Source organism: Chionomys nivalis, chromosome 24 (genome assembly GCF_950005125.1).
Source record: "Chionomys nivalis chromosome 24, mChiNiv1.1, whole genome shotgun sequence".
Lineage (NCBI taxonomy): Eukaryota > Metazoa > Chordata > Mammalia > Rodentia > Cricetidae > Chionomys > Chionomys nivalis.
This window is the reverse complement of record NC_080109.1, coordinates 13,715,477-13,742,748: the sequence shown is the minus strand read 5'-3', so window position 1 is coordinate 13,742,748 and position 27,272 is coordinate 13,715,477. Positions and strand designations below refer to the sequence as shown.

General features: G+C 43.8%; 2 protein-coding genes across 3 annotated transcripts in view; one reads left to right on the top strand and one right to left on the bottom strand.

The window, feature by feature from the left end:
• Positions 1–6,672: 6,672 nt before the first annotated feature.
• Shox2 (SHOX homeobox 2) lies at positions 6,673–16,713 on the bottom strand. 2 transcript variants are annotated; one of them, XM_057756996.1, is made up of 5 exons: positions 16,146–16,713; positions 13,166–13,374; positions 10,707–10,764; positions 10,287–10,375; positions 6,673–8,841 (listed from the first exon to the last, which is right to left on the bottom strand). In XM_057756996.1, exons 1-5 carry the CDS (start codon positions 16,489–16,491, stop codon positions 8,548–8,550), a joined length of 996 nt encoding a protein of 331 aa, XP_057612979.1. In that variant the 5' UTR covers positions 16,492–16,713; the 3' UTR covers positions 6,673–8,547. The 2 variants fall into 2 exon arrangements, with proteins under 2 accessions (XP_057612979.1, XP_057612980.1); XM_057756997.1 differs by having other exon boundaries at positions 6,673–8,805.
• Rsrc1 (arginine and serine rich coiled-coil 1) overlaps positions 16,320–27,272 on the top strand; it is a 284,228-nt gene continuing 273,275 nt past the window's right edge. Inside the window, exon 1 of the mRNA XM_057756995.1 lies at positions 16,320–16,416. The gene's annotated coding sequence lies outside the window, so the exon portion shown is untranslated. The remainder of the gene's footprint in view (positions 16,417–27,272) is intronic.

Genomic DNA, 27,272 nt, shown 5'->3' with positions numbered 1-27,272 from the left:
ACTTAGTATGTAGCCAAAGATGGCCTAGAACTCACAATAATTTTCTGCTTCTGATGGGACAAAACCGGTCTCGCTGAACATAATGGACAATGAGGACTACTGAGAACTGAAGAACAATGGCAATGGGTTCTTGATCCTATTGCATGTAATGGCTTTGTGGGAGCCCAGGTAGTTTGGATGCTCACCTTAATAGACCTGGATGGAGGTGGGTGGTCCTTGGACCTCCCACAGGGCAGAGAATCCTGCTTGCTCTTTGGGCTGAGGAGGAAGGAAGACTTGATTGGGGGAGGGGGAGGGAATGGGAGGTGGTGGCGGGGAAGAGGCAGAAATCTTTAATAATTAAATTAATTAATTAATAAAAAAAATCAGCAAGGAAAAAAAAAATTTTCTGCTTCTGCCCCACTCACATAGTGCTGGAATTACAGGTATGAGCCACCTTACCTGGCCGTATATTGGGTTTTTTTTTATTGCTGTTACAACACATTTTTTTAATAGATTTTTGTGCCTTAAAACAATCCAAATTGGGCTAGTCATGGTAGCACAAGCCTTTCACCCCAGCACCCAGGAGACAAAGGCAAGCCATCATTGTGAACCTGAGGCCAGCCTAGTCCACATAAAGAGTCCTAGGCTAGCCAGGACTACATTGTAACATCCTGTATCAAAACAAATAAACCCACAACCAATCCAAATCAGTTATATTACAATTAAAAGCCTAGTGCAGATCTCATTGTACTGAAATCTGGAGTAAGGTGGGCTGCTTTCTTCCTAGACCTCTGAAGACATTTCTTGCCTTACATTTTCCGTCTTCAGGAGACTATCTGCATTCCTTTCCTCCTCCAGTCTCAAAGCCAGTGAAGTCTAGTTCCTATGTCTTTAGCTTTCTCCAGAAGCCTTCCTCCTTCTGCTTTCAAGGGTCCTGGGAATCACAATGGGCCTACCAGATAGATAACCCAGAGTGCTAACCCATCTAACCAAGGACAACTTATTCACAACTTCTCTTCCACCATAACCTTAACTTTCCTCTTCCCAGGTAGTCCAGCATATCTCCAGGTTATAGGAATTCGGAAGTGGACATCTTGGCAGGCCATTGTTATTTCTCCCCCTTTCCTCACAACCATCAGAGGGCCTTTTTCTCTTTTTCCGAAGCGTCTCACCTAACTTCTGTCTGAAAAGTGACTACTGGGAGAGACCAAGTTTTAATAGACGCTACACAAGCCTCAAAAGAAACCCAACTGCTGACAAGTGAGAATTTCCGTAAATATATTGTACATGAGACAGATAATTGTATTTTAAGCCAGTAATGCCAGCAAACATAATGCAAAACAATACAGCACAAGTACTGAGAATTTGGATAGATTGATAGACCTTTTAAAAATCATTTTTAAGGGCAGTTTATTTTCTTCTTCCTTTCCACTGAAGCATACAAAATGTATTCAATAAATATGCAGGAGAAGGACAATCAATCTAATATCAAAGTGACTACAGAGTTAATGCCAGGGCTTGATTTGTGTGCTGGCATTCCAGAATACAGAAGACTGAAGGTCAGAGGCTCTGGAGGAACTCCACATGAAGAAAATCCTTGAGTTACTAGACACAAAGAAAGAATTGCTTGTGCTATACAAAGGAGAGATCTAAAATCATAATTACTGGAAAATTCTAAAAATAAGATTGGCAAGATTTGAAGTAAGTTTTATTCCAAACTTCAGAGCATGCAACATCATAGACATAATCAATATTCATAGTAAGGGTTTGGAAAATATAGGAATACTTTGTTCTCCCAGATTTCTCAGTCTACTTCTAATTACAGAGAGATTAATTACAAATATTTTATGTCACAATATGGAAATAGTAAATAACAAAAGTCTAGTAGAGATGGGAAATTGTTGAAACTCATTGTATACCAAGCATGTAATACATCTCACTTTATTGGACCCTCACAATAATCTGAAAGATATGTATCAGAATACTAACAAGACATAGATGCTAGGAGGAAAATTTACTTAAAAATTTATATCTAAAATTTATAGCTGAGATTTGAACTCAGAAATACTTGCCTTTAAAGATTAGCTATATACCATGACAACATTCTGACTCCCCAAAAACATATACTAAAAAGTGATTTAAAGCCAGGGGGTCATAGCACAGACTTTTAATCCTAGCACTGAGGAAGGCAGAGGCAGGCAGATCTCTGTGAGTTCAAGGCCAGCTTGACCTTCAGAGCGAGTTCCAGAAGAGTTACACAAAGAAACCCTGTCTCAAAAAATAAATAAATAAAACAAAACAAAAGTTCTTTGAGCACTACATATAATTATATTAAACAAAGGGTGATGTTAATAATATTATTGAATTTTGGCACTAAGAAGAGGTCCTTCTTAATTTAGTCCATAATAAGGACTCAATTGTTCATCTTACAAATCTTTACAGTAGTAAGTAAATGCTCCTTGTTTGGTATTATATGTTTTCAAACTTCTTTTAAGGATTCTTATTCAGCAGGCTTTGCATCTTGGGGGCATTTAACTGCTAATGCTCTACAAATCTGGGCAGCCAAGGAAAACGCAGATGGTCCCATGGAACACAAACCACAGCAACATATGGTATACATTTACTTCTAACAAAGTGTGCTTCTTAACCTCTGGGTGTCCCCTCACCATTCCTTTATAAGGCTACTCATTCCTAGGGAAGGTTCAGTTTCCAGAAATGGGGCCACAAGCCCCACATGTGCCGTGTGGCCATTCAGATGGACAGAACATGTCTGAAGACCTGTAAGCAGCGGCATTTAGCACACGCTTCCTGGCAGTCCCTATGCATCCCTGAACTGTCTCTCCAGACAATAAGCCCCTTGAGGGCAAGTGCCACACCTGATATCCTATTTTATTAGCTGCAAGAGGCTGAAGAATAATATTATCTGTTATATGCATAATGATGTACTTTTTATGAACTGCTCGTGTATGGAAGTCTCCTCCTTACATGTGACATGATGTCGCATGTTCCGGACATCCACAGTGACTAAACAATTAGCTAAAATCATAAACTAGTACATAAAAACCTTCTTCTGGCCATACAAGGAGATTCTCCCCAGCTTATCTTATACTCCCTTATTTGCTCTTAAGGTTTTCAGTACAAAGTTCAATGCTTATTTGCCTATTTTACAAAGACAACTAGTCTTAAGAACTTAATACACATATGGTAAGGTTCTGGTCTAAGGACTTTCTAAACATTAACCTGTTTAATCCTTCTGCTCGCTCCATGAGACAGATGCTGCTTGTAGCCCCATTCACTCCGACGGAGACTAAGAAACAGAAAGAGAAACTCACCCAGAATCACAGGGTTGGTCAACAGCAGGCTTGACTCATGTGAGTGAGGTTTCTGGGTATATGTTAATCACTATTCTGCTTGAGCGAGAACGCAGGAAGATCCTTGCATGTGAGCAGTGTGGTGCAAACAGGAAAAGAAAGGAGAGGAAACAGTGCTTACTCCTCTCTGTGATTGATTTGACTATATTTTTAAATCCTTTACTCATGTGAACAGAACTCCATGTAAGAGCTATCCTAAATTTTCATGTACTGAAGGCATATGCAGAGGTTACCTTCACTGACACACAAAATACCCCAAACAAAATGCTTGAAGACTCAACTTTGTTTTAAATTTTGCTTCTTGAATTAGGGACACGAACAGATTGCCTAGGCACCAGGCATGCTATATGCTCATATCTGTAAGTCCTAAGGATTTGCATATTTCTTACATAAGAATATCCCACCTGATATATTTGAGTGTTCACTTTATAGCTGTACAGCCGAGCTTACAAATTATCTAACCCTTTTGTTCCTTTCATTTTCGACTACTTTTTCTTCAGGCACAGGGCAAGCACTTGCTTTCAATATAATGTTTAACGCATTTTATGTTTGTATGCTTTTATTTCAATTGTCTTAAAAACATGCTAGCAAACATCCAAACATATTGTAAAGACTTAAAATTCAAAGTGTGTATACATATATCAACAGGAGTTATGAATTATGTATATTCCAAGCCTATATAAATTAGATTTTGAAAAACAAGCATCACAGTAGTCAGGCAGGTCATAATAAGACATTCCATCTGAAATGTAAAAACTACCTTGAATAAATTATCCATAAGTTAACACTCTCATTAGAATGACATATTTATTATTTCTGGGTTTCAGATGTTGCTTTAATGCATTTTGACTAACTGTTCTAATGGCACATTAAGAAACCATTTTAGGCCTTTCTCCCCACATTAGAATTTGCAGGCTTTATTTATGTTTGAACTAAAATAATATAATGTTTAAAACAATCATCCACTTCCCCCATATAGAAGAACATCATTTTCTTTGGCCCAGAAACATTTAATTAAACCAAGATATGACTTTAGTAATTAGCTTTGCACCAAATGACTCTAAAATTAATAGCCAATTGTAAGACTTTAAAAATTGGGGAACTGACAATCAAAAGCGTCTTAAATGCTTTGTTTATGTGATGAAAAAGGAGTGATCCCTTAATTCCCTGACACAGGCTAGGCTGATCTCACAGGCTCTCTGCACCGGTGTCTAACATAGGCAAGTGCTTGAGGTTATGTAAAATAAACAATCTCGGGATCTTATTACAAATGTTTGCAATTTATGATGTAAACTGATTTGTGAAGAAAAAACAGAATCCCATGCTGCTGAAGCCAAAAAGGCATTTTTTTTTCAGAAATCAAAATAGTTCCGAAATTTGAGCATTGCATTATACTAAAGTATTACCATCTGAGGATCGAAAAAGTTACAGTTCTGTAGGGGAGGGGGCAAAATCGATGTGTATCAGTTCAACTCTGTGCAGTATCAGTTCAAAACTGGGACTCCTGGACTAGAGTCCTTAACAGTAATCATGTCTTGAGTAAGCCCTTTTGACTTAGCCTACCCCACCCACACCCCCATTACCCCAACATGGATTTTCTTACTATGGAAAACTTCGCATTCCACGAAAAATTAAGGTTAGGGGATTCCTTTACTGATAACTGGTTACAATAATTGCATTTTGGCCCAAATAAAATAACATCATTAAAAAACGGTCCATGTTTAAAATGAAAACTTCACATCCTCAAACCCCCTTCTGGGGAAGGTTTTCGAAAGCGCAAGGTTTATATGTACCTGGCTCACCCAGTTGTCTGCCCAAGAGTTTGGACTGCAGAGGTCTGGAAAATTGGCCCAGAGAACCTATGTCGTAGCCTGGATCAAAGGCTCCGACCCCAGACAGCTAGGGTGATTGGGTTGTAGCCTCCTGAGCCTCAAAGGAAAGGAAGTGGTGGCTGGTGTCTCTGACCTGAGAAGAAACCTTTGACCTTTCTTACCAGACCTAGCTTTCCTCTCCCTCCCTGGACCTCAGCACTCAGGGGAGGCGGCAACGTGGGCATGGGTGGTACCCAGTGCCCAGCTGGCAGGGACATGCCACCTCCCTTGACCTGGGACTTAGCTCTGGATGCCCTGAAGAATCCACACAGGGTCCCACGCCGCTCCCATGACCCACGTTTGCCTTGTGTGACCTCCATGTTTTCTTGGGGATCAAGTGAATGGTGGATCCCGCCTTTGACCAGAGGTTAGGATTGCCTGAGGGTTCGGAACCAGACCGGTGAGAGCCCCTGGATCTCTCCAAGGCCGCCCAGAGAGGACAGCGCTGTGGCCAACTGCGACCTTCACCAACTAGGAGAGCCACAGGGCTGAGCAGGGAGGACAAGGGCAATTCCTGCTCCGCAGCCTCTGGTAGCTGAGGGACAGATCAACCTCTCTCCCCACGTCTAGTCTGTGAATAAGCTTCAAAGGCAAACTCAGTCCCCGAGGAAAGTAGAGCGTCAAGCGGGTTCCGTAGGGGGTCACTACTATCTGCCAACTCGTGACACTAGGGGATGCTAGGACATCTGCGACCTCCGCTGAGGGCTTCTCTCTAAGGAGCCAGGCGGGTGCAAGAAAGGGCATTCCGGACTCAGGCCTGGCTGGGACTGGGCTTCCAGGTCTTTCTTCATCCTCCACGCAAACACAAGCCCAAACATCCCTCCCCCTCGACACGCACGCGCACACACACACACACACACACACACACTGGCAGGACAGGAGCCCATCTTCAAGCTTATGGAGCATTTGGAAGAGGGCGACTGAAGCCAAACTGAAGGCGGGTTGGGGGGTGTTGCTTTGTTCCCCGCGATTCTACGCCTCGCTCCTGCTTAGAGTTGACTTCCAAACCAGCAGCTCCAGGAAGTTAGGCGACCGAGGATCGATTGTTGATAATGCCATATATAACAAACCCAGGGACAGTTGCGTGATTCCTCTTTTCTTTCTCCCCAAATGACCCAAACAAACTTTAAGGGTGAAAGTCTAGCCAAGTGAAGAAGGAGAACAAAACGTCTTGGGTGGAGGATTCTGTTATTGTTGTTTTTCTAATCTGTTCTTTTTTGTTGATTTAGCATAAGCTGGTCTCATAGTAGGTATTTAATGTGAGGCCAAAGGAGTTGCTCTGAGTGCTAGGGATCCCCAGGGCCACCCTTCTCAGGGTACCTTGATTACCTCACATAAGAGCAAAGGGAAGCGCTTCCCAACGTGTGTGTGTGTGTGTGTGTGTGTGTGTGTGTGTGTGTGTGTGTATGAGTATATCATCAAAAAGGAAGAAGGAAGAGTATCCCGGATATTTTAATAGTAACAAGAACAAAGATGACGCGAACCCCATCAAATGAAACAATACTATTTTCATTCAATTGATCGCAAAGTGTCTTCGGTTAATAACTTGGCACTTATTTAAATGGTTTAACAGAAGTGGAGCCGAAACATTTTGTACTGACAACACGTCATAACAGCATCTTTTGTTTAAAATAACTTAATACACTAGAAAAAATATGGCAAATATAAATAATTTTGTTTTCATGGAGAACAAATAGTTACAAAGCTCAAACGCATACCGAAGTTCAGTAAGAAGAGCTTTTCCTCTTTCTTGTAAATTAAAAGGGGGAAAAAAGTCCTAGGCAGGCTTGCTAGAGAATTTGGACTACAGGTTGCTTAGCCCAAGGTGTCCCTGTTTAAATAGCTACATGAATTGAAACAAATAAAAAGATTACTTGAATGAATACACCTTTGTGAGATAAAATGCAAATGCTGAAAGTCAACCATTAGTTCACACATTATAGCCAAAATAAACTTTGTTCGTGTTTATCAACATATTATACACAAACCTAGTGTCTGTACCTAGCTGGGTGTCGTTTACGGTGGATTTGACGGGATAGAGAGGGGGAAATAAAGCATTATCCTCAAACAGGACTTCAAGAAATCAGCAAGGGGAATTCACGAAACGGGAGGGAACCGACGACGCGTCTAGCACGATGCACGGCTGTATACCTTCATGGCTTCCTTTGCTCTTTTTCTTTTCCCTGTATTTTGCTAACCGTCTCTATCTTCTTGGAAGACTCTAGAGTGTGTGTGACTCCCTTCCAACTTTTTCCCTTTGCCCCTTGGGATTAGAGGCCGGACAAATTAGATATGGATTCACATCCAGACGCTTTCCACACTGAGAACGAAGGTGTAGAGAGTGCACACTGAGTGTGGGGAGGGAGGGGACACCATCAATGGAATACAAGTAACATGCAAACCAGAATTTACTGTCAGCAGTCTGGACAGTTCTGCCATAATAATTTTTCAGAGGAATCATTGTCTGTGGCATCACTTTTTTTTCTTGTATTAACGTCTTTTTTTCCTCCTCGTTTTCACACCGTCTTCCCTCTTCTTGCTCTTCCATACATGGTGTTTTTAAACTCAAAGCATCTGATTCAACGTAAAAGGAGGCCCGCCTCTCTTATCAAATGTCTCGTATTAAAGTGAACTTCGCAGAAAAAGGTCAGCTTCAAAACCTGTGAACTTCCCAGCTGCGCATTTTTTTCATGTTAATTTTTTTTTTAAATAAGTATACCTCTTCCTTCTGTTTTGCTTTCTTGGACCATTAAAAAAACATACATTTTAGTTGGTAAACCCCTCCCCCCTTTCTCTCAAGATTCATCCAGGTTATTTTTTCCGTATTTTTATGTACAAAATAATTTTTAGACTTGTTTTGCTTCGTCGTTCTCTTTCTAATTCCAGCCAAATAGCCATAAGAAACAAGCTCCCTTTCTCCTTTTCTCTCTAGTTTGTTCTCTATTCTTTTTGTTTTTGCTCGTTTGTTGTTAGCACGATTTTATTTCATTGTAGGAGTCCATCGCCGCAGTCTTGCCGCTATCCACTTCTCACTGTTCCCACACTCCTTTGTCCAGGCTCTAGCCAGACTCATCCAAACCCGCTCCTACAAAGCCGAATTTTAGTCCCAAGAGCCCCTGGGCTGGTGGCCCTCATGGGATCCCGGGTCCAACGCAGAGTCCGGCCCTGGGAATCCAGGGAGCAGAAAGAAACGGGAGGCAGTCAGCGGGGAAGGGGCGGGCCTAGGCGGTCCGAAGCGGGTGCGGGAGAAGCAGCCGATCGCGGGAGGGCGTGCGGGGTTGCGCGCTCGGGAGGCTCCAGCGACCGTGGCGCCGGCGTCGGCGTCACAGACCCAGGGCGGCCGCGTGCTTTTTAGCTTTTAGTCTGAGATCTGCGATGCTGGAGTTCTTGCTGGTGGTCTTGGCGGCGGCAGCGGCAGCCACCACCGAGGCGGCGGAGGCCGAGTCCGCGGCCAGCGTGGCCAGCGGCAGTCCGAAGGGCGGTGCCGGGAACATCATGTAAGGCGCGTGCGCGGCCAGGTGCGGATGCAGGTGGTGGTGCGCGTGCGCCACGGCGCTGTCCAGCTGCAGCTGCGCCTGAACCTGAAAGGACAAGGGCGTCACGTTGCAATGACTATCCTAGGGTAACAACAGAATAGAAACAGAACATTAACGGCGTCCAACTTGGCTATGGGGAGAATTGGGGTGCGCGACAGGGAAGCTACATTTTGCTAAACATCCGTTTGGAGAAGGGTATTATAGGTTTTTGGTTTTGCTACATCTGGGGCACCCCATCACTACCCCCAGGTCATTAAGAACATGTTTGTTTGGGTCCCTCATCCCTGTCTGCAGGAATGTTATGGCCCCCTTCGGGGACTTGGTGGCTGATACCATACCTTGATATGGTACCCATGCAACACCACCTCAACTTAGCGATATCTTGAAAAGGTTGTGTTTAAAGACTGTTGCCCTCCTCCTGTCTCTGTCACAAACATCTTGGACACACTACTAAAATAAAATACATAACTTTTTCTTGCCATCTGCAGGTCTCAACTATTCCTGAGGATCCTGTTTCAATGCTGACCCCAAGTCAGCAGGACTTGGTCTAAATTCCTAATAGTCTTCTTGCTGAGGCTGACTCTACTGGCCTGAAGATCTCTACCTTCTTAGTAGGACCAGTGTCTTAGTAAGTTCTACCTGTCCCCTGCCCCACAACTCCCCTTATTTCAAAGGGCTTCCCATCAGGGTCCAGGGTCTTCTAGGGAGGTGGGGACACTCAGCTCTCTCTAATTCTAATACTCCCTAGATGGGTATCACCTGGAGTCTCCCAGTCCAGGGTACTGGTGGTGGAGAGCTCATCCCTGGCATTACAGTCTTGGTGAGCAGGGATGCCTGCTGAAGATGGCGAAGGTCAGGGAAAGTATTTTGCCCTCGGGCTTCGAGAGTGGGGAGTTCTGAACACGGGGATTTCCCAGGACTAAATCATTGCTGCAGGCTTTCCTTTAAAAAAGTTGTTCTAAAGGTTTTTTTTTTTTTCTCAGAAAGGGATAGCTGAGGTAGGGTAGCCAGCCCTGCGAAGACCAAGTCTTCGCTCTCTATCAGAGAGGAAGCCTTTTTTTGTAAGGACAGATTTTTGAAGATAAGTCTGAATTGGGAATCACTGTGTTTATTTGTCTTCTACCATAGACACTGAATGTGACTGGGGGTAGAAGACACCTAGCAAGAATATTTTGAGGATTGCTTTCAAAACACCCTTGGAGTGGCCTCTGTATTTGATTTGACGAAATTCTAATCAAAGGCTGCTCCTTCTACTCCCCAAGTGTAATCTTAAATGCATTTTCTAAAGGACAGGTTACTGCCTTCAGGCTCCTTCGGGGGTCCCCATGAAAACAGAGAACACTGAGTATTTGAGGCCATGGCACTGTATAGGTTTTTAAAGGAGAGTGGGATCATTATACAGTCTTGAAATGGGTTCTTCAACTGAATGGGCATCGGGGGCTCAGAGACAGGGTCTGTTCAACAGTCCAAACAAACATCCAGGCCTTTTTACATTGAAAAACAGCTTGAAGCTAGGTTGTACTTGCCTGCTGGAATGGCATCCTTAAAGCACCTACGTTGACATAGGGTGCAACTCTACAAGCTTCAAACTGGCTAGCGGCCCCTATAAGGACACCTATAAAAAAAAACAAAAACAAAAACAACAACAAGGGAAATGAAACAGAAGAGGTGAGGTCAACATTTCTTGTCAAAATCCCCAAGCTGCCAAGTGATAGCAAGATAGAATGGATTCTAGTAGGAATAGGATGTCATTTTTTTTTCTAAATTGCTGCTATGAATGAAGTAAGTTGCAGCTGATTTCAAAGTACTAGGACTTCCATTAACTGTCCAGAAACTTCGCTTAAATCAAGTCCTGCCTGCATCCCTAAGATGTTTTTGTCTCTGATAGTGCAATATCCCTCCACTCCCCACTTTTACTTACTAATAAAATGCATGATAAGATATACCTTTATGGAGCTGATTCTCCTGTTTTCTACACTTAGCTCTTCGATTTTGAAACCAGACCTACAAGTTGAGAGAGAGAGGGAGGAAAAAAAAAAAAACACACACACACACATAAAATTCAGTGATTCAAAACACCTTAACGTCTTAAATTATAGTCGTGCAATAAAAAAAATAGTAGTGTTTAGGTCAGTCTTGGGATATGAAGAGCAAGTTTTAATTCATACAAAACAGCCTCAATTTTCAAAATGAGAAATGTAGATAAAGTATAAAATAGAAAGACTTCCTAGACTCTTGGTAAGATAAATTGTTCCTTGATAAATTACTATTAGTTCCGGTTTCATCTTTCCACATTAGAGTCCCAGGGGCCTAAAACACTCCCTGGTACCTGACACCAATGTGATAATGGGTTTAAATGTTTACCCAGTTAAGACCCAAGAAGAATGGACTCAGTAATAGCCTGTAATATTAATTAGCTTCATCTCCGAAGAAAAACCCAAACAGTAAAGCAAATAATGACTCTTATTTTGGTGGAGGGAGGGAGATGCAGGGGAGGGGAGGTAATTAGTGTCATATAAGCCTCACTACAAAGAAGTTTAGAATTTCTCTGTCCCTCTGTGCGCAGAGTGTAACACAGTGGCAGAATAATTGTGCCATTATCATGATAATCTAATTTGCTTCTATAGAAAAAGCCACTGCCTGCAGTTAGGACAGTAGGAAAGATTCCAGAAAATAGCTCCTGTAACTTAAATGAAAGTATGAGGGCGAAAAAAGAGCAGCAATAAAGTTCATTAAAAAAAAAAACACAAGTGTGCCACAGACAGGAGAGGTGGGGTATGAATCAAGTAATCCCTGGATACTAGATATGGTGTTCTTTAATAACTTGCCAACTTTTCAAGTCAGTGTGAATTTTTAATTTTTTTTTAAAATTCAAATAAGGCTTGCTTTTTAATACTCCAGTTCCAATAACACAGAATATTGATTGATTCACAAATTAATGTTTTTTTTAAAAAAAAAACATAAGAGGGAAATATTGCTTCAGAGTCTTTTCTGATAAGTTTTTGAAACCAAGTGCCAGAGTCAATGTAAATCTTCAAAAATTCTCCTGATATTGAGTATAATGGAAGGGTGGATTTCATGCCAGGGTGCCACCCTTTGTGTGACTCACATGGCCTGAGGCTTCTTGACTCTTTTTTTTCCCCCTAGAAGAGTTGGAATGGAGATACTATTACTCATGGCTGCAATAATTATCACGGTTTTAAGGGGTTGCGGAGTCTCTAGAGAGCTCAGCGCAGGCTGCAAAGCAGAACAGGCTTAAAAAGGAAGGCTCTGGGATTGACGTCGTGATGACCAAGGAGGCCTATTATTATTTTTCCTGTGTCCACGTTACTGCTCTGTTTTTTCCCCCTGATCCTATTACAAGATGCGGGGAAGCCCCATAAGAATTGCGCATAGTTCCTTACAGATGGTGGTCTCTCTGCCTAGAGACCCAGGGAGTATCTGTTACAGCGATACTTTGTAACAGCTGCAGATGTTCTAGGCTAAAACTGCTCCATGTGTTCAAACAAATAATGACCATCATTTTCCCCCAATTTTATTATTTGAGCGGAAATACAATCTGAAACGTTTAAATTTGTTCCCCATAAAGCTGGAAGGATATGTACGTGTGTTTATAATTCCACCTTTAGATTATCCGTAACCTCACTTTTTGGTTTTACATTCGCCTAAACAACCAATAATGAAAAAAGGTGCAATTCTTACTTCATGTGATATGAGCATTTTCTGAAGGTTAGGTTTTGCAAACATCAATAATAAGATGTGTACGTTGCTTTAAAAATGGAGTTTTGTGCATTTAGGTTCTTTGCGTTGGTTAAATGAAGGAAAAAAGGGTGGCCAAATACATTCGGTGTACTCTGTTTCACACCCGGTTAGAGATCGACCCGCTAACAGACACTGTAAATTTTTGCACTTAACAGATGCTAATTTTCTTTATAGTCCGTACATCTATAAACCTAATTGGTATATCCGTTTGGCAAGCCCAAGACCCTCAACGAAACACAACTCCAGAGAGCAAAATACTCGTTGTAACTTTTAAGGCTTCAGAGATAAAACGTTTTCTGTGGGATTTTTTTTTAAGGCTTATAAAAGTAGGCCCATTAGGATTAAACCACATTAAAGACAGCACGAGGCAAGGGGGGGTGTGGTTAATAGAAACTCTGGGAGCAAGCCCAGCGCAGCTTTCTTCTTCAGCGAACATATGTTGGCTTAGGGGTGAAAGGGGCTACGGGGATCAAAATCCATTTTAGAAACTAAGAAATCTAGCAAAGATATCCTTCCCCAGCTTTCTCACCGCACACTAGACACCTGCACCAGCAGCCTACGTGTTTCCCCTAAGCTGTCGGCAAACCCTAGGTGCAGGGCTCTGCTCTCTGGGCCCAGCCTCCCTCTGCTCGCTGTGGGGTACCTGTACTCGGGCCTCAGAAAGCCCCAGTCGCTGGCTCAGTTCCTCGCGCATGAAAGCGTCTGGATAGTGAGTCTCATCGAAAAGCCGCTCCAGCTCGTTGAGTTGTTCCAGGGTAAAATTGGTTCGACTTCGCCTCTGCTTGATTTTGGTCTGGCCTTCGTCCTCCATCCCTTTCGCATCGTCTTTGCGATCCTTCAGTTCGGGGGACACTGGAGAGGGGACCACGGACGGACCACACGTGCGTCGGAGCACGCACCAACACACACACACACACACACACACACACACACACACACGGACAAAAACAACAAGACAAGCCGGTTACCAGATTTGTCCAATGGAAGGCTAGAGACTCCTAACACCCGGGATGGGGATCCCCATGAAGACCCGGTGAGAGACCCGCAAAGTCATGTCTCTACTGCTGCCTGGGGGACAAGGTGGGCTTGCAGCCACCCAACTCAACTGTAGTCTCAGCTCAATCTATCTCTACCTAGTACCCTTCCCTTCTTCTGCCAACACCAAAAGCATTCCTGACCCTCTGGCACTCACTGCCCCATGCACTCACGGAAATCAAAAGCGTCGAGCCGGCCTCTCGCAGAGCGCGATCTTGGTTAAAGGGCGCGGCAAGGCCACGCAACGGCCTCGCAAGCCAGCCATCCCCAGAGGGCTGTTCCACTGTCCCGCCAGCCTCTGCTGCCTCTGGCCCTTTGCCTCCCGCAAACTTGCTGGTCTAATTTAGGAACAACTGGGCTGGCTGAAAGGTCGCAGCGGGAAAACGAGACACTGGAACTGCGAGGCGCAGAAAGCCACGTCCCCGCGCGCACAAGGGCTCCGACCAGACCCTTAGGGATGGTTCCATCGGCAGCTAGACAGTCCCTGTACTCCCTGCCAGACCCGGGTCGAATTGACACAGGCAACCACGCCATGTTGGCGGCCTGGAGGACTGGCCGCCCACGCTGGGCCAGAAGGGTAGAGGCGGCAAACCAGACAGACTCTGGTGGTCAGCAAAACCCACCCCGTACATCTGTCCTCTCCTTCTCCCTCCCCGGTGGAAACCAAAGCTGGACCCTAAAAGCTTAAACCCACTGAGATCAACAGGTTCAAGAAGAACATTCCTCGGTTTCTATTGGCTGTTAAAACCTTTTCATGCATCCAGCAGCTCGGATGTTTAATAAAATATGCAATTTTTTTTGCACACATCCATTGCTACTTTGCGGCTCTTTCCTTCCACGTAAAAGATAGGAGCTCTGCCAGTTTGAGCAAACGGAGTCATAGGAGGGATGATATGCATGTATGCCAAAGGGCTCCGATGCGGAGTGTCAAAGTCAGGCCCATATCAATATAAGGTCCACCTAACCTTCATCCTCTGTTCCAGATTTGGAGACGGGTGTCCAGTGTCAAAGCTAAGTTTAGATAGTAGAGTCTGTTTGCGATTCCTCCCAACCCAGGATCCGGATCAACAAGGAAAAATAAAAATCACGTCTGGAAAGAGCCAAGCTACAAAGAAATTAACACTTGCTCTGAGCTTGGAAGTCAACAGCCCTAGGAATCGGCACATCCAGGCTTTCAGACCTTGTGGTTGGTGGGCTATCTAACCCAAGTCCCTGAGCTGTGAACCCTGAGGGGTTCCTCTCGGCCCTTTTACAGTTATCCTGTCACTTTCCAAATTAAGAAGGACATTGTCCCGGAACTGGAAGAAGATGAACCGCCACATCGCGCCCCAGCCTGGCTTTCTACACCATAATCTTATTTGTTGCCTGTATTTCTGCTGCTCAATTTGTGGACGTTTGTCCTTCCTCCAGGAAGGAAGTAGATAAGGTCACAGCAAACATCAGGGGGTCAATTCAATAGGAAAATACTCTCGCTAACATTGTAGTAAAATTTAAACAGGAACACATATCCTTCAGATGAGAAGAGGAAGGCTTTTGTCTGTTGTCACCCACAGAGCAGATACCCCTCAAAGTTTAGGGGCTTCAAAGGGAAACAAGTCCAAATTTCAAGTTGATTAATAGACTTAATATAATGTCTCTTTCGCCCCCGACTTTCCACTTAATGGCCTAAACAGGAACAGACCGTGTTATAAACAAGCTAATTGCTTGCTTAAATTTGTGATTCTACGCATGCCACATATTTTCTTAATTGGAAAAATATGGCAGCACACCAGTTACTGCAGTACCGAGTGCTAAATTAATTTTAAACTTCGAATTGATAGACGCTTTGCCGTTTGATAAAGCCGTTTTCTAACACTGCTGGCTCCAAAAAGATACCCTCACCAACACACACACACACACACAAACACACACTCCTGAAGTACTGCAGGATCCTAGGCAGTAAAGAAATTCTGTCTATAGTGCACCCCCACCCCCACCCCTAGCACACCCCACAGACTCCATTGACAGAAATTCAGCTTGGCCTGGACCTCTGGCCGCGTTCTACCTTAACAGTTCAACGAGAATGCGAGGTTTGGTTCCCAAGATCCAGAGATTTAGGGGGCTTTGCAGAGTTATAGGGGTTTTGGTGGCAGCTCTAAAGAAGGGGCAACCTACAGTGGTTCTTCTCTTTCTCTTTTCCCCCTCTCTCCTCTAGGCCTAGAAAAGGGGTTCGGGCAAACTCGGGACTACACGCTCTCCACAACTGGTCTCCTGGCGAGCTCCTTGCCGCACCCCCTCTCACAGAGGGCCAGGCAAACTTCCTTGTCCCGCAGCGCGGGCCCCATCCTCCGCTCGCGAAAAAATGCATTTCGGTGCAACCGGAGCAACTGCGAAGGATGCGCACAACCCCACGTCCTCTCCCACGCGAGGACCCCACCCACGACTGAGCAGTCTGGCCTCCTAACCCTTCACTATTCCTGTCGCTTCTAAAGCTGTGGTCCAGGGCTCTCTGCGCTGCCGCCCTCCTCCCGGTTGGGCCCCGGGTCCTCTCTCGCCTTCAGGACAGGGGAAAGCGGGAAGGGGAACCGCGACCGGGGACAGGCCATTACCATCCGTCAGCCGCGGGCTGCCCGGCTCCCTGCTCCGCTCCGCGGCTCCCATGTCCAGCTCCCGGACGGGAGAGCGCCCTCCTCCAGCTCCTCCGCCTGCTCCTCCTCCTCCAGCACCTCCTCCGCCTCCTCCGCCTCCGCCTCCGCCTCCTCCCGCGCCGCCGCCTCCGCCGGCCGCCCGGACTGCCGGGCTGCTGCGGTCGTCGCGGCCCGGCTCGATGCAGCCCGGTTCCTTGGCCCCACGCAGCGGCCCGCTCTCCAGCACCTCCCGGTACGTGATGGCCTCTTTCTTCTCCTTCACTTTCTGGTCAAAAGACTTGGAGACGAACGCTGTAAGTTCTTCCATCGCGGCCGCTGCCGGTCAGCCTCGCGCTTAAGCTCTCCCTGCCGAGCCCCGCTCTTTTTTTCCTCCTTCTTTTTTTACTGCTCCAGCCCCCCCAATAATAACACATCAATGGGGCAGGGGGTGGGGGAGGAGAGGGAGGAGGAGGAAGAAGAAGAAAAAGAGGAGAAGAAAGAAGAGAAGTAGAAGGAGAAAAAGAAGTAAGAGGAGGAGGAGGAGGAGGAGGACGAAGAGGAGGAGGGGAGAGGGGGGGAAGGGGGGAGGAGTGAAGGGGCGGGGGCCGCCAGAGGGAAATGGGAACTGATGCTTCCCTGCCGGAGCGCGCGTGTTCAATGTTAAGATCTTTGACAATTCTTCCTGCGGAGAGTTCAGATCTGATAGCGACGCAGCTCTTGAAGTCTCACTATTTATACTTCCTAAAGGCGGCCCCTTGTTCTGAGTAAATTACCTCCCCTCGCAACTCTGAGTGAACCCCTTCGCGGGTAGCAGGAGCGCCACTACCTGGGGTGGGGAGGAGAGGGAGTGAGGAAGAGAGAGAGGGAGGAAAAGGGGAGAGAGAGGGAGAGAGGGAGAGAGGGAGAGAGAGAGAGAGAGAGAGAGAGAGAGAGAGAGAGAGAGAGAGAGAGAGAGAGAGAGAATATGAATATGAATGCGAATATTGAGGATGGAGGATCCAGGCAGGAGTCCACCGGGTTGGAGTGGGAGGGCAAGCAGGGGACCAGAGGGGGCGGGGAGAGGAGGCAGGTCCTGGCGGTTGGGTTTTCTGATAGCCTCGGCCGCGGTGCTCTTGGCCATTAATCCAGGATTGACAAGAATCCCTAATTAATTTAATTAAGCGTGGATTTTGCGTTGGTGTCACGACTTAGTAAAACACTGGGGATCTGGATAGACTTCTCGGAGGCGGGGCCAAGAGGAAACGGACAAGTGCACTGCAATCCGAGTCGGTGGGTATCTTCAGAGAGTATCCAACCCTACAGCCTCGCTCCGTCCGGGTGGGCACCCCAACTGCTCGACCCTACACAGATGACCCCTGGTCTCCTGCCCGGCATCGGGCGCTCTCCGGTTAACAGGCCCAGCAATCACTCCAGCATTCCGGTCCCACACCCCTTTCTCCCTGAGGCCGCTGCAGCTGCACAAGCGGGCATCCTGGCTTCACGTGCCTGATGCGAGCAGGGCTTCCCTACAGCTCCCTGGACTCCCATACCTCCTTTTAGGATCTTTCTGACCGGCAGCCAGCCTTACCGAGTGCCCGTCCCTGTAATTCACCCTATTACTCGCTCCTCGGAGTCAAAGCCGACTCCCGTGAAGACATTTCCCGCTACAAGGGGTTGGTCGATTTAACTTGTTTCCTGAACAGTTGCTCCCCCGCCAGATCCGCTTTTAAGGTGTTTTCTTAGAGCCGGGTCAGGCGCAGTTTCATTTCGTTTCCTCTCTGAGGTCTCAAAATTCTTATTCTTTTTCTTTACAACTCCCTGCACCATGCCCTTGATTATTTAGCACCCTGGGAAGCATTTCCTAATTTGAAAAACAAAGGATTATCACTTTTTCAGTTCTGCGGAAAAAATTACCGACGTTAATTGTCGCTCGCCTAAATTTTATTTACCGTGGACTGTGGAAAAAGACTTACTCTTCGGAGGGGGGGAAACAACTCTCTTTCTCTCTGATTCATAACTTAAAAATTATATTTTTGACTCATTTTATGGAAACTATTTGTTATATAGGGGGAACACGCCTGTGTCCTGTAGACGGGGGTTTTCTGTGAGATTTTTAGCTATGCAAATACTTGCTTATGCGTACAAAGGAATATTTACATATGGAAAGTTATATTTAACTTGAACGTGTAAACAAATATACCTCTTTAAGTGTGGGTTTGGGTAGGCACTTAAACCCCAAAATATTAATGAGGTTTTTCTGATGTTAAAAGATCATGTTCTCGTTATCTTGGATCCAGTACTCAGTAAAAATGAAAGCAGTTACAGACCATTAATATGTATGTCTTCTGCTTACTGGTTAGAACAGCAAACTTAGCAAATACTTCGAGAAGTTCCATCAAAACAACCTGAAACGTCTGTAAAGAGGGCACAGTTGTAACGTGGCAGATAAAGGGTTTATATAACTTCATGTAACACTAAATACACCACAGACTACACTGCACATTTAAAGGAGGTGAAAATAAAGCTGATTAGAAATGTGGCTGTACGTCGTCTCTGGCATTCTCTCTCCTTCTGAAGACATTTTCTTTTCTGCTTTTAGGACAAGCGCTTCCCTTTAGACTATTAACAGCAATAACGCTAATGAAGTCCACGAACACTTGGTTTTATTATTCCACAAAACTCAAAAACTACACTTTCCAAATTATAGGAATTTAGGAGCATTGGTCTACTATCTGTAACACTGTAATTCCAATAAGAGCAGAATAATCACACAATTTGAGTCTTTTGTGAAACTGTTTAAAAAGCTTATTTAGCAGGATGATCAGTAACGGGATCTGCTAATTTAGTATGCTGCTCCAGTAGCTCTCAAGCTGATTCCTGAAATGTATATTCACAAACACCTCCCCAATAAGCACTGCTAAAAGCCCTATAAGGCATTAGGTGACCCTCTAGATACTTCTTTATCCCTTTAAACACAGGACTTCAACCCAAACTCTTATGCCATCTTCTGAGCTGGAAGAAAAGAGGACCACTTTAAAGGTAACCAGAGAAGGCTCAGACAAAACTGTTGTGTAATTTGATCCAACAGATTTCCCCTTTATTTCATCTTCTGGACTCATTTTAACTATAGGGATGGTAGATGAAGCAATGGTAAATCTCCAGAGTCTGGCTATGGAGCCCTCCTTGCAGAAAGGACATTTAAAATTTTATTAGTGTGTAATTGTACAGATAGGTTTCATTCTTGAATTTTCCATATATGATACAATATACTTTTTCTGTTAGCCTCTTATATCCTCCTGCCCCCTTCCCTTCCACATCCCTAATAATTCCTCTGTTAGGAAGTTTCAGTTTTAAGAAGTCCAAAGTTTTGAAATCATATTAAGAAGCACTATGATGTATAATGTTGTTTCACTAAACAGCAAATATTTGCCCGAGATAAGACATTTCAAAAACCAGTTTTGAAAAGAAAAAAATATGGAGGTTAAAACTCAGCTGACAGCATATGCACAGATATAAACAAAACAACCCAAAAATCTGGACCCCAAGAGTTCTCCCAGCTCTTGAATTATTTATAAGAAAACATGGAGTGTTGCAGTTACATTTTAAAATGGTCCCTCAAAACCGGTTAGTTAAGGTACAGCTATTTCCCAGCAATAGATCTATATTGGAGGTGATTTGCATCTCAAATGTCTGTGGAAATCTGTACCTTGGTATCTAGCTAAAGGTCGGCAGGAACTCAGGCTGATATTTATGTATTTCCTTAGCTTTGCTTCCTTAGACTAAATAGTGAAAAACAATTTTCACACATGGAAAATATACTATGAACTACAGAAAATGTTGCATGTCTTTAATTTCGGTCACTGAAGTTTTTGATAAATGTACATATTTGATTTCTGTTCTAGAAGAAACTTCTCGCATCGGGCAGATTTCTTCCCTCTATCCAATGGTTACTTTAATATTAGAACTAATTTGCGTCCATCTGTGAATGCCTTCACCTTCACGGCAGAACCCCCACCCCCCAACACACACCGATTTTTAATGTATTTTTGCAAATAAATCATTACAGTTTAATCATGCACAACTCTATGCAGACGCACTCCATGATTTATTATTGTTGGGCGAATTTCGACGTCGCTTAACAGGAACTAACCAATTTTGCTCAGCGCGAATGTCTTAAACATAACTTCCCACGATGTAGATGTTTACTGATTATCTGTGACGATAACGACGATTACTAAGGCAGTAACATCCCATAGTCCCACCTTTATTGCTTTTTGGGAACAAGAAAATCCAATTATGCAAACATGCGAAACAAACATTAAACAAAAAATTGGCGGCATGACAATCCACTCGCTCGGCATTCCTGGTGGCCTAGCGGCCTGCATCGACGCACTCGGCAGCTCGGCTGACGCTGCCTGGCGCTGGAACCAGGAAGGCGCTGAGCTTAAACTGAAGCAAGTTCTGAGGACGCCGGTGGCGCCGCGGTTAGAAGAGGGGGTTCCAGGTTCCCGCGCCCGGAGGTGCGAGCCCGAAGGTCGACCCAGGTGATGCCGGCGTCCAGAGCTTGGGGGCGGCGCCCGCGAAGGAGGCGCCCGGAGGCCCCGCTCGGCGTGAGGCGGCGTGGGGCCTGGCGCAGTCAGTGGCCGAGGCCGGGCCGGGGCCCGCGGCGTGCGGAGCGGAGACGTGCGCGCATGCGCCTCGCACCTGGGAGGCTCCCTGCTCGCTGGCCCCGGGCACGCGGGCCGCGGGAGTGGGCGGTCGCGGGTGGCGAGCGGCTGCGGGCCTCGGGCTCGGCCTACGGGCTGGAGGTGGTGTGGAGAGTTGGCCCCCATTCCTCCGGTCCCGGGTCTCGATCGCCCGCCGTTCCGAGGTTTCCCAGTGTCCTACCTCCTTAGCCTGTTTCACTCTCACCTCCTCCAGGTAGTTGGAGCCAGGGGGAGGCTAAATCTATTGAGCACTTGGTCCCCATCCTCTGACCTGTCTAACCCCTGGTGAGAGATGGCAGAAGGTCAAACAGATCTTCCTGTCGTGAAATACATCACTTTAAGCGTTCTGTAAGTTTTTGACGGCAGGACTTTTGGTCACGTGACCAGATGGCTACCCTTGAACCCTACTTTTCTGAGCAGTTCAAATGTGTGTTACTTGCCCTAGATTTTAGATTTTAGGTTATGAGTCATGTAATTTCTGAGTTGTATTTGTTTGTTTGTTTTTTGGTTTTTTTTTTTGTTTTTCGAGACAGGGTTTCTGAGTTGTATTTTTAAATGCTATTGAAACAAAATCTAGACTCGCCAGTAGCCGAGTTTTGTCCCCACTAAGAAGTAGGTGGTTAAATGCATTTATCTCTCATCTGTTGGCTTATGAAGGGATTCGAATTGTCATCTTTGAACTTGCATGGAAAAGCTCCCAGTGAAGGAGCTATGTGGAGTTTTCAGGTTTTAAGGAGTGGAGCGGATGTGACAGGATCAATCTTGTGGGGAAACGAGGTCTCCTTTGAGAGCCCCCTCTAGTTAAGAGTTTATGAATATTCACTTTCTCTGCAGACAAAGGCGATTTCTTGCTAGGTGGTAACACTTTATTACTGTACGGTCAATAAGAGGGCTAAGAGTGTCTGAAGCAAAAAAAGACAAAGGCAGCGGGCGCTTGTCTGTCCGTTGGCCTTGCTGACCCAGACTGGACAGATTCAGCACTCAGCGGAACAGGAACTGCTCCTCTTCGGGTTGTGATAGGGCGTTGATAACTCTCTTTTTCTGGTTGCACCTTCAGACCACAGGAGGGAATTCTATGATTTGTTAGTTTAACAAGAGATGCTAATCTACAGACTTTTGATATTGTTGGTGTTGCAACAGGAGTATTTCATTTTTGCATTGAAAATAAAGTTGTTTTCATACAATGTATTCTGATCACACTTTCCCCTCATCTCCCAGATCCTCCCCACCCAACTCCATGCCTTCTTTTTCTCTCTCTAAGAAAACAGGCAAATAAAAAAATAATTGAGGATGATATAAAATGAATAAACGAGCAAAAAAAGAAAAAAGAAGCCAAGAACACGAGAAATATACACAGAGAGGCACATACAAACCCCATAAAAATTCAAAATTGGAAATCATAATATACAAGCAAAAGACCAGTATGGTTAAAAAATTGCCTAAACAAAGCAATGTGAGAGAAAAAAAAAATCTCCAAGAAGACCTTTGTGCTTATTTTGTGTTGGCCATCACTGGACGTGGGGCCTGGCCTTCACTAGTTGCTACGCCCAATGAAACTCCCCTGGAGAACTAAGTTTTCCTTCAGAGCATTTGTCAGTTGGAGACAGCTTTTTGGCTGGGCTGGAGCCCCTGTCTGCTTCTCCCTCTCAGTGCTGGACCCTGTACAGCACTGCAGGATCTGTGCAGGCCCTGGGCCTGATGTCACAGCCTCTGTGAGTTCTTATGTGTGTCGGTCCTATTGGGTGTTTTGACAGAATTCTTTATTTCTTTTGAATTTTGCTTTGTTATGTCTGAAGTTTACCTCTATTCTTTTAATTCCTTTGCTTTGCGTGGTTCTCTGCTTTTTTTGGATTACATAATATGTTAAATAGTGTCCACTCCAGTTTTACTTGCTGTTCTGTTTTTTCTCCAGTGTGTCCAGCAGCCCAGGTTGACCTTGAACTTGCTATGTAGTCTAAAACCTATCTTGCCCCTACTGCCCAAGTGATGAGATTGTAAGCATGTGCCCACCCATTTTACTGTTTTTACCTTTTATTGAGGAAGGGGCATGTACCCGGGATCAAAGATTGTATTTTTATTTTGAATGGAATACTATGGCAGAGGACTTATAAATTGTCATGTCCTTCGCGAACCTTTGTTCTTTTAAACGAATTGCCCACTTTCTGAAACACAATAACTGCTTCTTTATCCTTATTAAGGACATGTGCCTTAAAGTTCTCTATTATTAAGTGGTCCCATCTTGACTTTATATTTTCAATCAGCCACTTGAACTTTACAATAAAACATTTTAAATTGTTGTCTTGTGGTCATTACCTGTCATGGCTTTACTTCTGTAGAAGGAGTAATTGAGTCCAGGAAGCTGAAACCGGGAAGAACCAGAGAAGAACAGAAAACCAAGAACTTGCTGTATGGAGCTTTGTTACTTTGTGGAGTTTGCTGAAAAAATATGATCATTGCCAAATGATAGGACCACTTCCATGCATTCACCTCGCCAATGGAGTCAAGTGTAGAAATTCTTCCTTTCTACAGGGGCGCAGTATAAGTTGATGGCACAGCTAGAATGAGCGAGACTATTCAGTTACATGCAGCATTGCTTTTCTCACTGCATTGACAAACGCCCGACAGAAGCACATCACAGAGGAAAGGCCATGTTTGCCGCACAGTTTGCAGATACAGCCTGTCGTGGTAGGGAAGTCATGGTAGCAACAGCCTGAGCACATTGTGTCTACAGTCCCTGAGGAGTACAGGCCTTAATGCACTTCTCCATTTTATCCGCTTCAGGATACTAGCCCCAGTTCTGGTTTCTCCCTAAACCTTTCCAGAAACACCCTGTTACACACACCCAAAGAGTGATTCCATGGTGATTTCAGATCCTGTTAGGTTGACCATGAAAATTAACCATCATCTTTGCTAAGGACGTACAGTGGTGTATTGGGAACTGCGTACCTGCCAGTTATAGAGAAAACCTTTTTGAAGTCTCCCTCTGATTTTTCTATTCATGTGTGACATCATTTGTCATTAGAATAAAGAAAAATTTATACCTACTTGCTATGTTTTAATTTTTGGTTACCAAAAGATATATGGCCAAATGGTTGCCCATATTTGTTTTTTTTTATTTTTCTTCATCTTTAACTAGGCAATTAATTAAGCAAGACAGGAAGGGAAATGCCTGCAGAAAAATTACGACAGTTCTTCTCAAATTCTTAGTCTTAAGAACCTTTCATACTCTTACAAATTGTTGAGGATACTCCTTAACTTTTATTTGTGTTGTCTATAAACATTTACCTTACTTCTAAACAAATCTGTAAGCTTCTTATGAATTCACTTAAAATAATAATAAACATGATAACAAATTTAATATGAAAAATAGTCATATTTTCAAAAACAAACCTTGAGAAAGGATTATTTTCTAGTTTTGCAAGTATCTGATGTCTGGCTTGCTTGAAGACAACTGTATTATATTTACTTCTTCATTCAACTTACTGAGAAGTTAAAATGTTTTTAAATTTCTTGAAGATTGGTTTTAATGTATTTGAAACCATATCACTGAACTTTTTTGTATTATTAATCTTTATTGAATTAAAATCTTTTTGTCTTGCACTGTGAATGATTTTTGTGACATTATGCTTTGGCAATTGGAAAATGCTGGTTTACTGAATTTAGATATATCTTTCAAATGTTGGTACCCTTTATTGTATAATATTCATGTGTATTAATATTGCCATTGATCTTAGAAAAGAAACAGTCTGAGAACTAGGCAGATACAAGTAATCCAAAATTCAAATCTTTTAGATAAGAGCAGACGTTTATGATTGGTGACAAGTATTGTTAATTTTCCTTGAGGTAAAAGTTCATTTTCATTCAGTCTGAGAAAAAGGCTGCCAAATAACCAAGGCTGAGTGATCATCTGTTGGCAATTTTGCAATAAAAATCATGTTTTATAATAAAAGCAGCTAGTTCAGCTTGCAATTCAGTTGCACATTTCTTTTTAGGACAACCAGCATCCTTCATTATCTGACAGAAATTATGTATATTGAAATTTAATACATTTAATGACTTATTCCTTTGCCAAGGGTATTTTTGGGGAGCGTGGTGTATGTGCTGTCGCTGGACTGGGGATTGAACCTTGTATCTTGTATGAGGTAGACAAAGTACTCTACCCCTGAGCGGTATTCTTGGCCCTATCAACAACACTGTTCACTGAGACTCTAGTGGAGCATAGAGTGGGCAAGGACCAGGGAAGAATGCAATGAGCCTATTATAGTTTGCTTCTGCTTTGATTCTTGTGAAAATTCAGAACATCTAGAGAGATGTTTGTATATTATAATGAAAATAATTTTACCTTTTGAATATCCTGACTCGAAGGGTCCTTGGGTTCTCTTTTGGGAGTTGTTGGCACTCAAGAACCGAATACTTCGGAAGTCTAGGACTTCCTGTATGGGGCCCACTGATGGACCTCTCATCTCTCATCCTGAGACATTTCCATCTTCAGTGTTAGGCAGCTCACATTTTTAAGCTTGTCTTTGTTGTGTCTTGTTTCCTTCTGGTGAAGCACGCTGTTTGGAAACTTCTGAAGAAGGGTGAGCATGACATCTAGTTTTAATGACTTAAATTTCTAAAAATGTCTTTTTTGTAATCTCACCAGACCACTGATTTGGTAAGATAGATGGAAAGAGATTTGAGATTGGAATTAGTTTTTTGGAAATTTGACGGTGAATTTCCTTTGTTCTTGTGTTGCCATCTGAAAAGTCTGTGCATTTTATTATGCTTTCCTTTGTTTTATTTTATGTTGTGACTCTTTTGAATTGTCTGGGATCTTCTTTTTTATTCTTGATGCCTGATAATTATTATTTTTTTTTTGTTTGAGTTTAAAAGGGCCTTCTGTATACTAGGCATAATCTCTGGTGTCTGATTCTTTTCTAAGTTATCCCTAGTATATGTTTATTTTTTTGAATAGAATCTCACTATTCCAAGTACTTGGGAGAAATTCATGCTTTTTAATTTTTCTTCAATAATTCTTTGACATGTTTTTCCTCATTTCTTTTTCTATTCTTTTGTAATGGCATCTTTATCAGTTAAATATTGGATTTTCTGGATAGATGTCTTTACTTTTATTTTAAGGTTTTCAATTTTTTCATGTTTGTCTCATTTTCTTTTCACCTTCTACGAGTGTTTGCCCTTTTCCAACCTTATCTCGTCTGCCATTTATTTAGACCAAGCTTTCTCCTTGGAGCATTTTCTCATTGCTTGCTGGGACGCCTTTCATCACCCACCTGAAGATATTAATGAGTTTTTGTTCCTGAAGTTTCTGTTGTTGCTTTTCTCTCTGTGCTCCCACTTTGCTATGACTTGTTTCTGTTTTCTGCATTGCGCTTATTGTTTACTTTCGTTCAGTGTTGCTGGGTGCTGCGTCCAGGGCCTCACAGCACCAGGGTGGTGCTGCCTCGGTGCTGAGACAGAGGCTTTCCGCACCTAGTGGACTGTCTTGTTGTGTATTCACTAAGAAGGTAACAGAAAAAGACTTTATAGAAAAGGTTCACTCTCTTTATATTTGAGCTCATCAGCTGTGTTACAGGGTTTTGTTCAGGGACCTTTAGATGTATTGTCCATTGGGTACAGTTCAGTTTTTATAGAAATCTTGTTGTTGTTAATTTTTTATTTTAAAAATTTATTTATTTTACATACCAACTGCAGTTTCCCACTCTTCCCCCACCATCTTCTCTCTGTTCCCCCTCCAATCTTCTCATTTTCTCTTCAGAAAAAGTCAGGCCTCCCATGGAAATGAACAAAACATGGCACATCAAGTTAAGACTAAGCAGCTCCCCTTGATAAGGGTGTGCAAGGCAACCCAGTGAAAGGTATATGGTCCCGAAAGCCTGTGAAAGAGTCAGAGACAGTCCCTATTCCCCCTGTTAGAAGTCCCACAAGAAGATCAAGCTATATAACTTCACACAATGTAGCAGACTAGGTCACTGCCCATGCAAGCTCCCTGGTTGTTGGTTCAGTCTCAGTCAGTTCCTGTGAGCCCAGGTTAGTTGATTCTGTGGGCTTTATAGAGATCTTATTTCTGTCCAAGGATGTATACTTGACTTCGGAATTTTCACTTAACCCCTTTAACTTTTAGTTTGACATCCCTATGTCTCCCCCACTTAAAAAAACCAACTCGTCTTTTAGACTTCAAACTCCCATCAAATACACTTTACGTCCTGCTGGGGTTGGAGAAGGCTAATCACCTGGCCAGACAGCACGAGGGGAAGGGACCTGAGAGTATTTCTTGTACAGAAATTCAGTCAGTTCCTTTGTCTAGCTTTATACCTCATTGTGCCTGTGTGGTGTGTTTCACACTCCTGATTCATTCTGATTTGGGTTGCAGGAGTTGGCTTTGTTCTTGTTGGAATTTTCTGCAAGTTGCTTAGTATTCAGT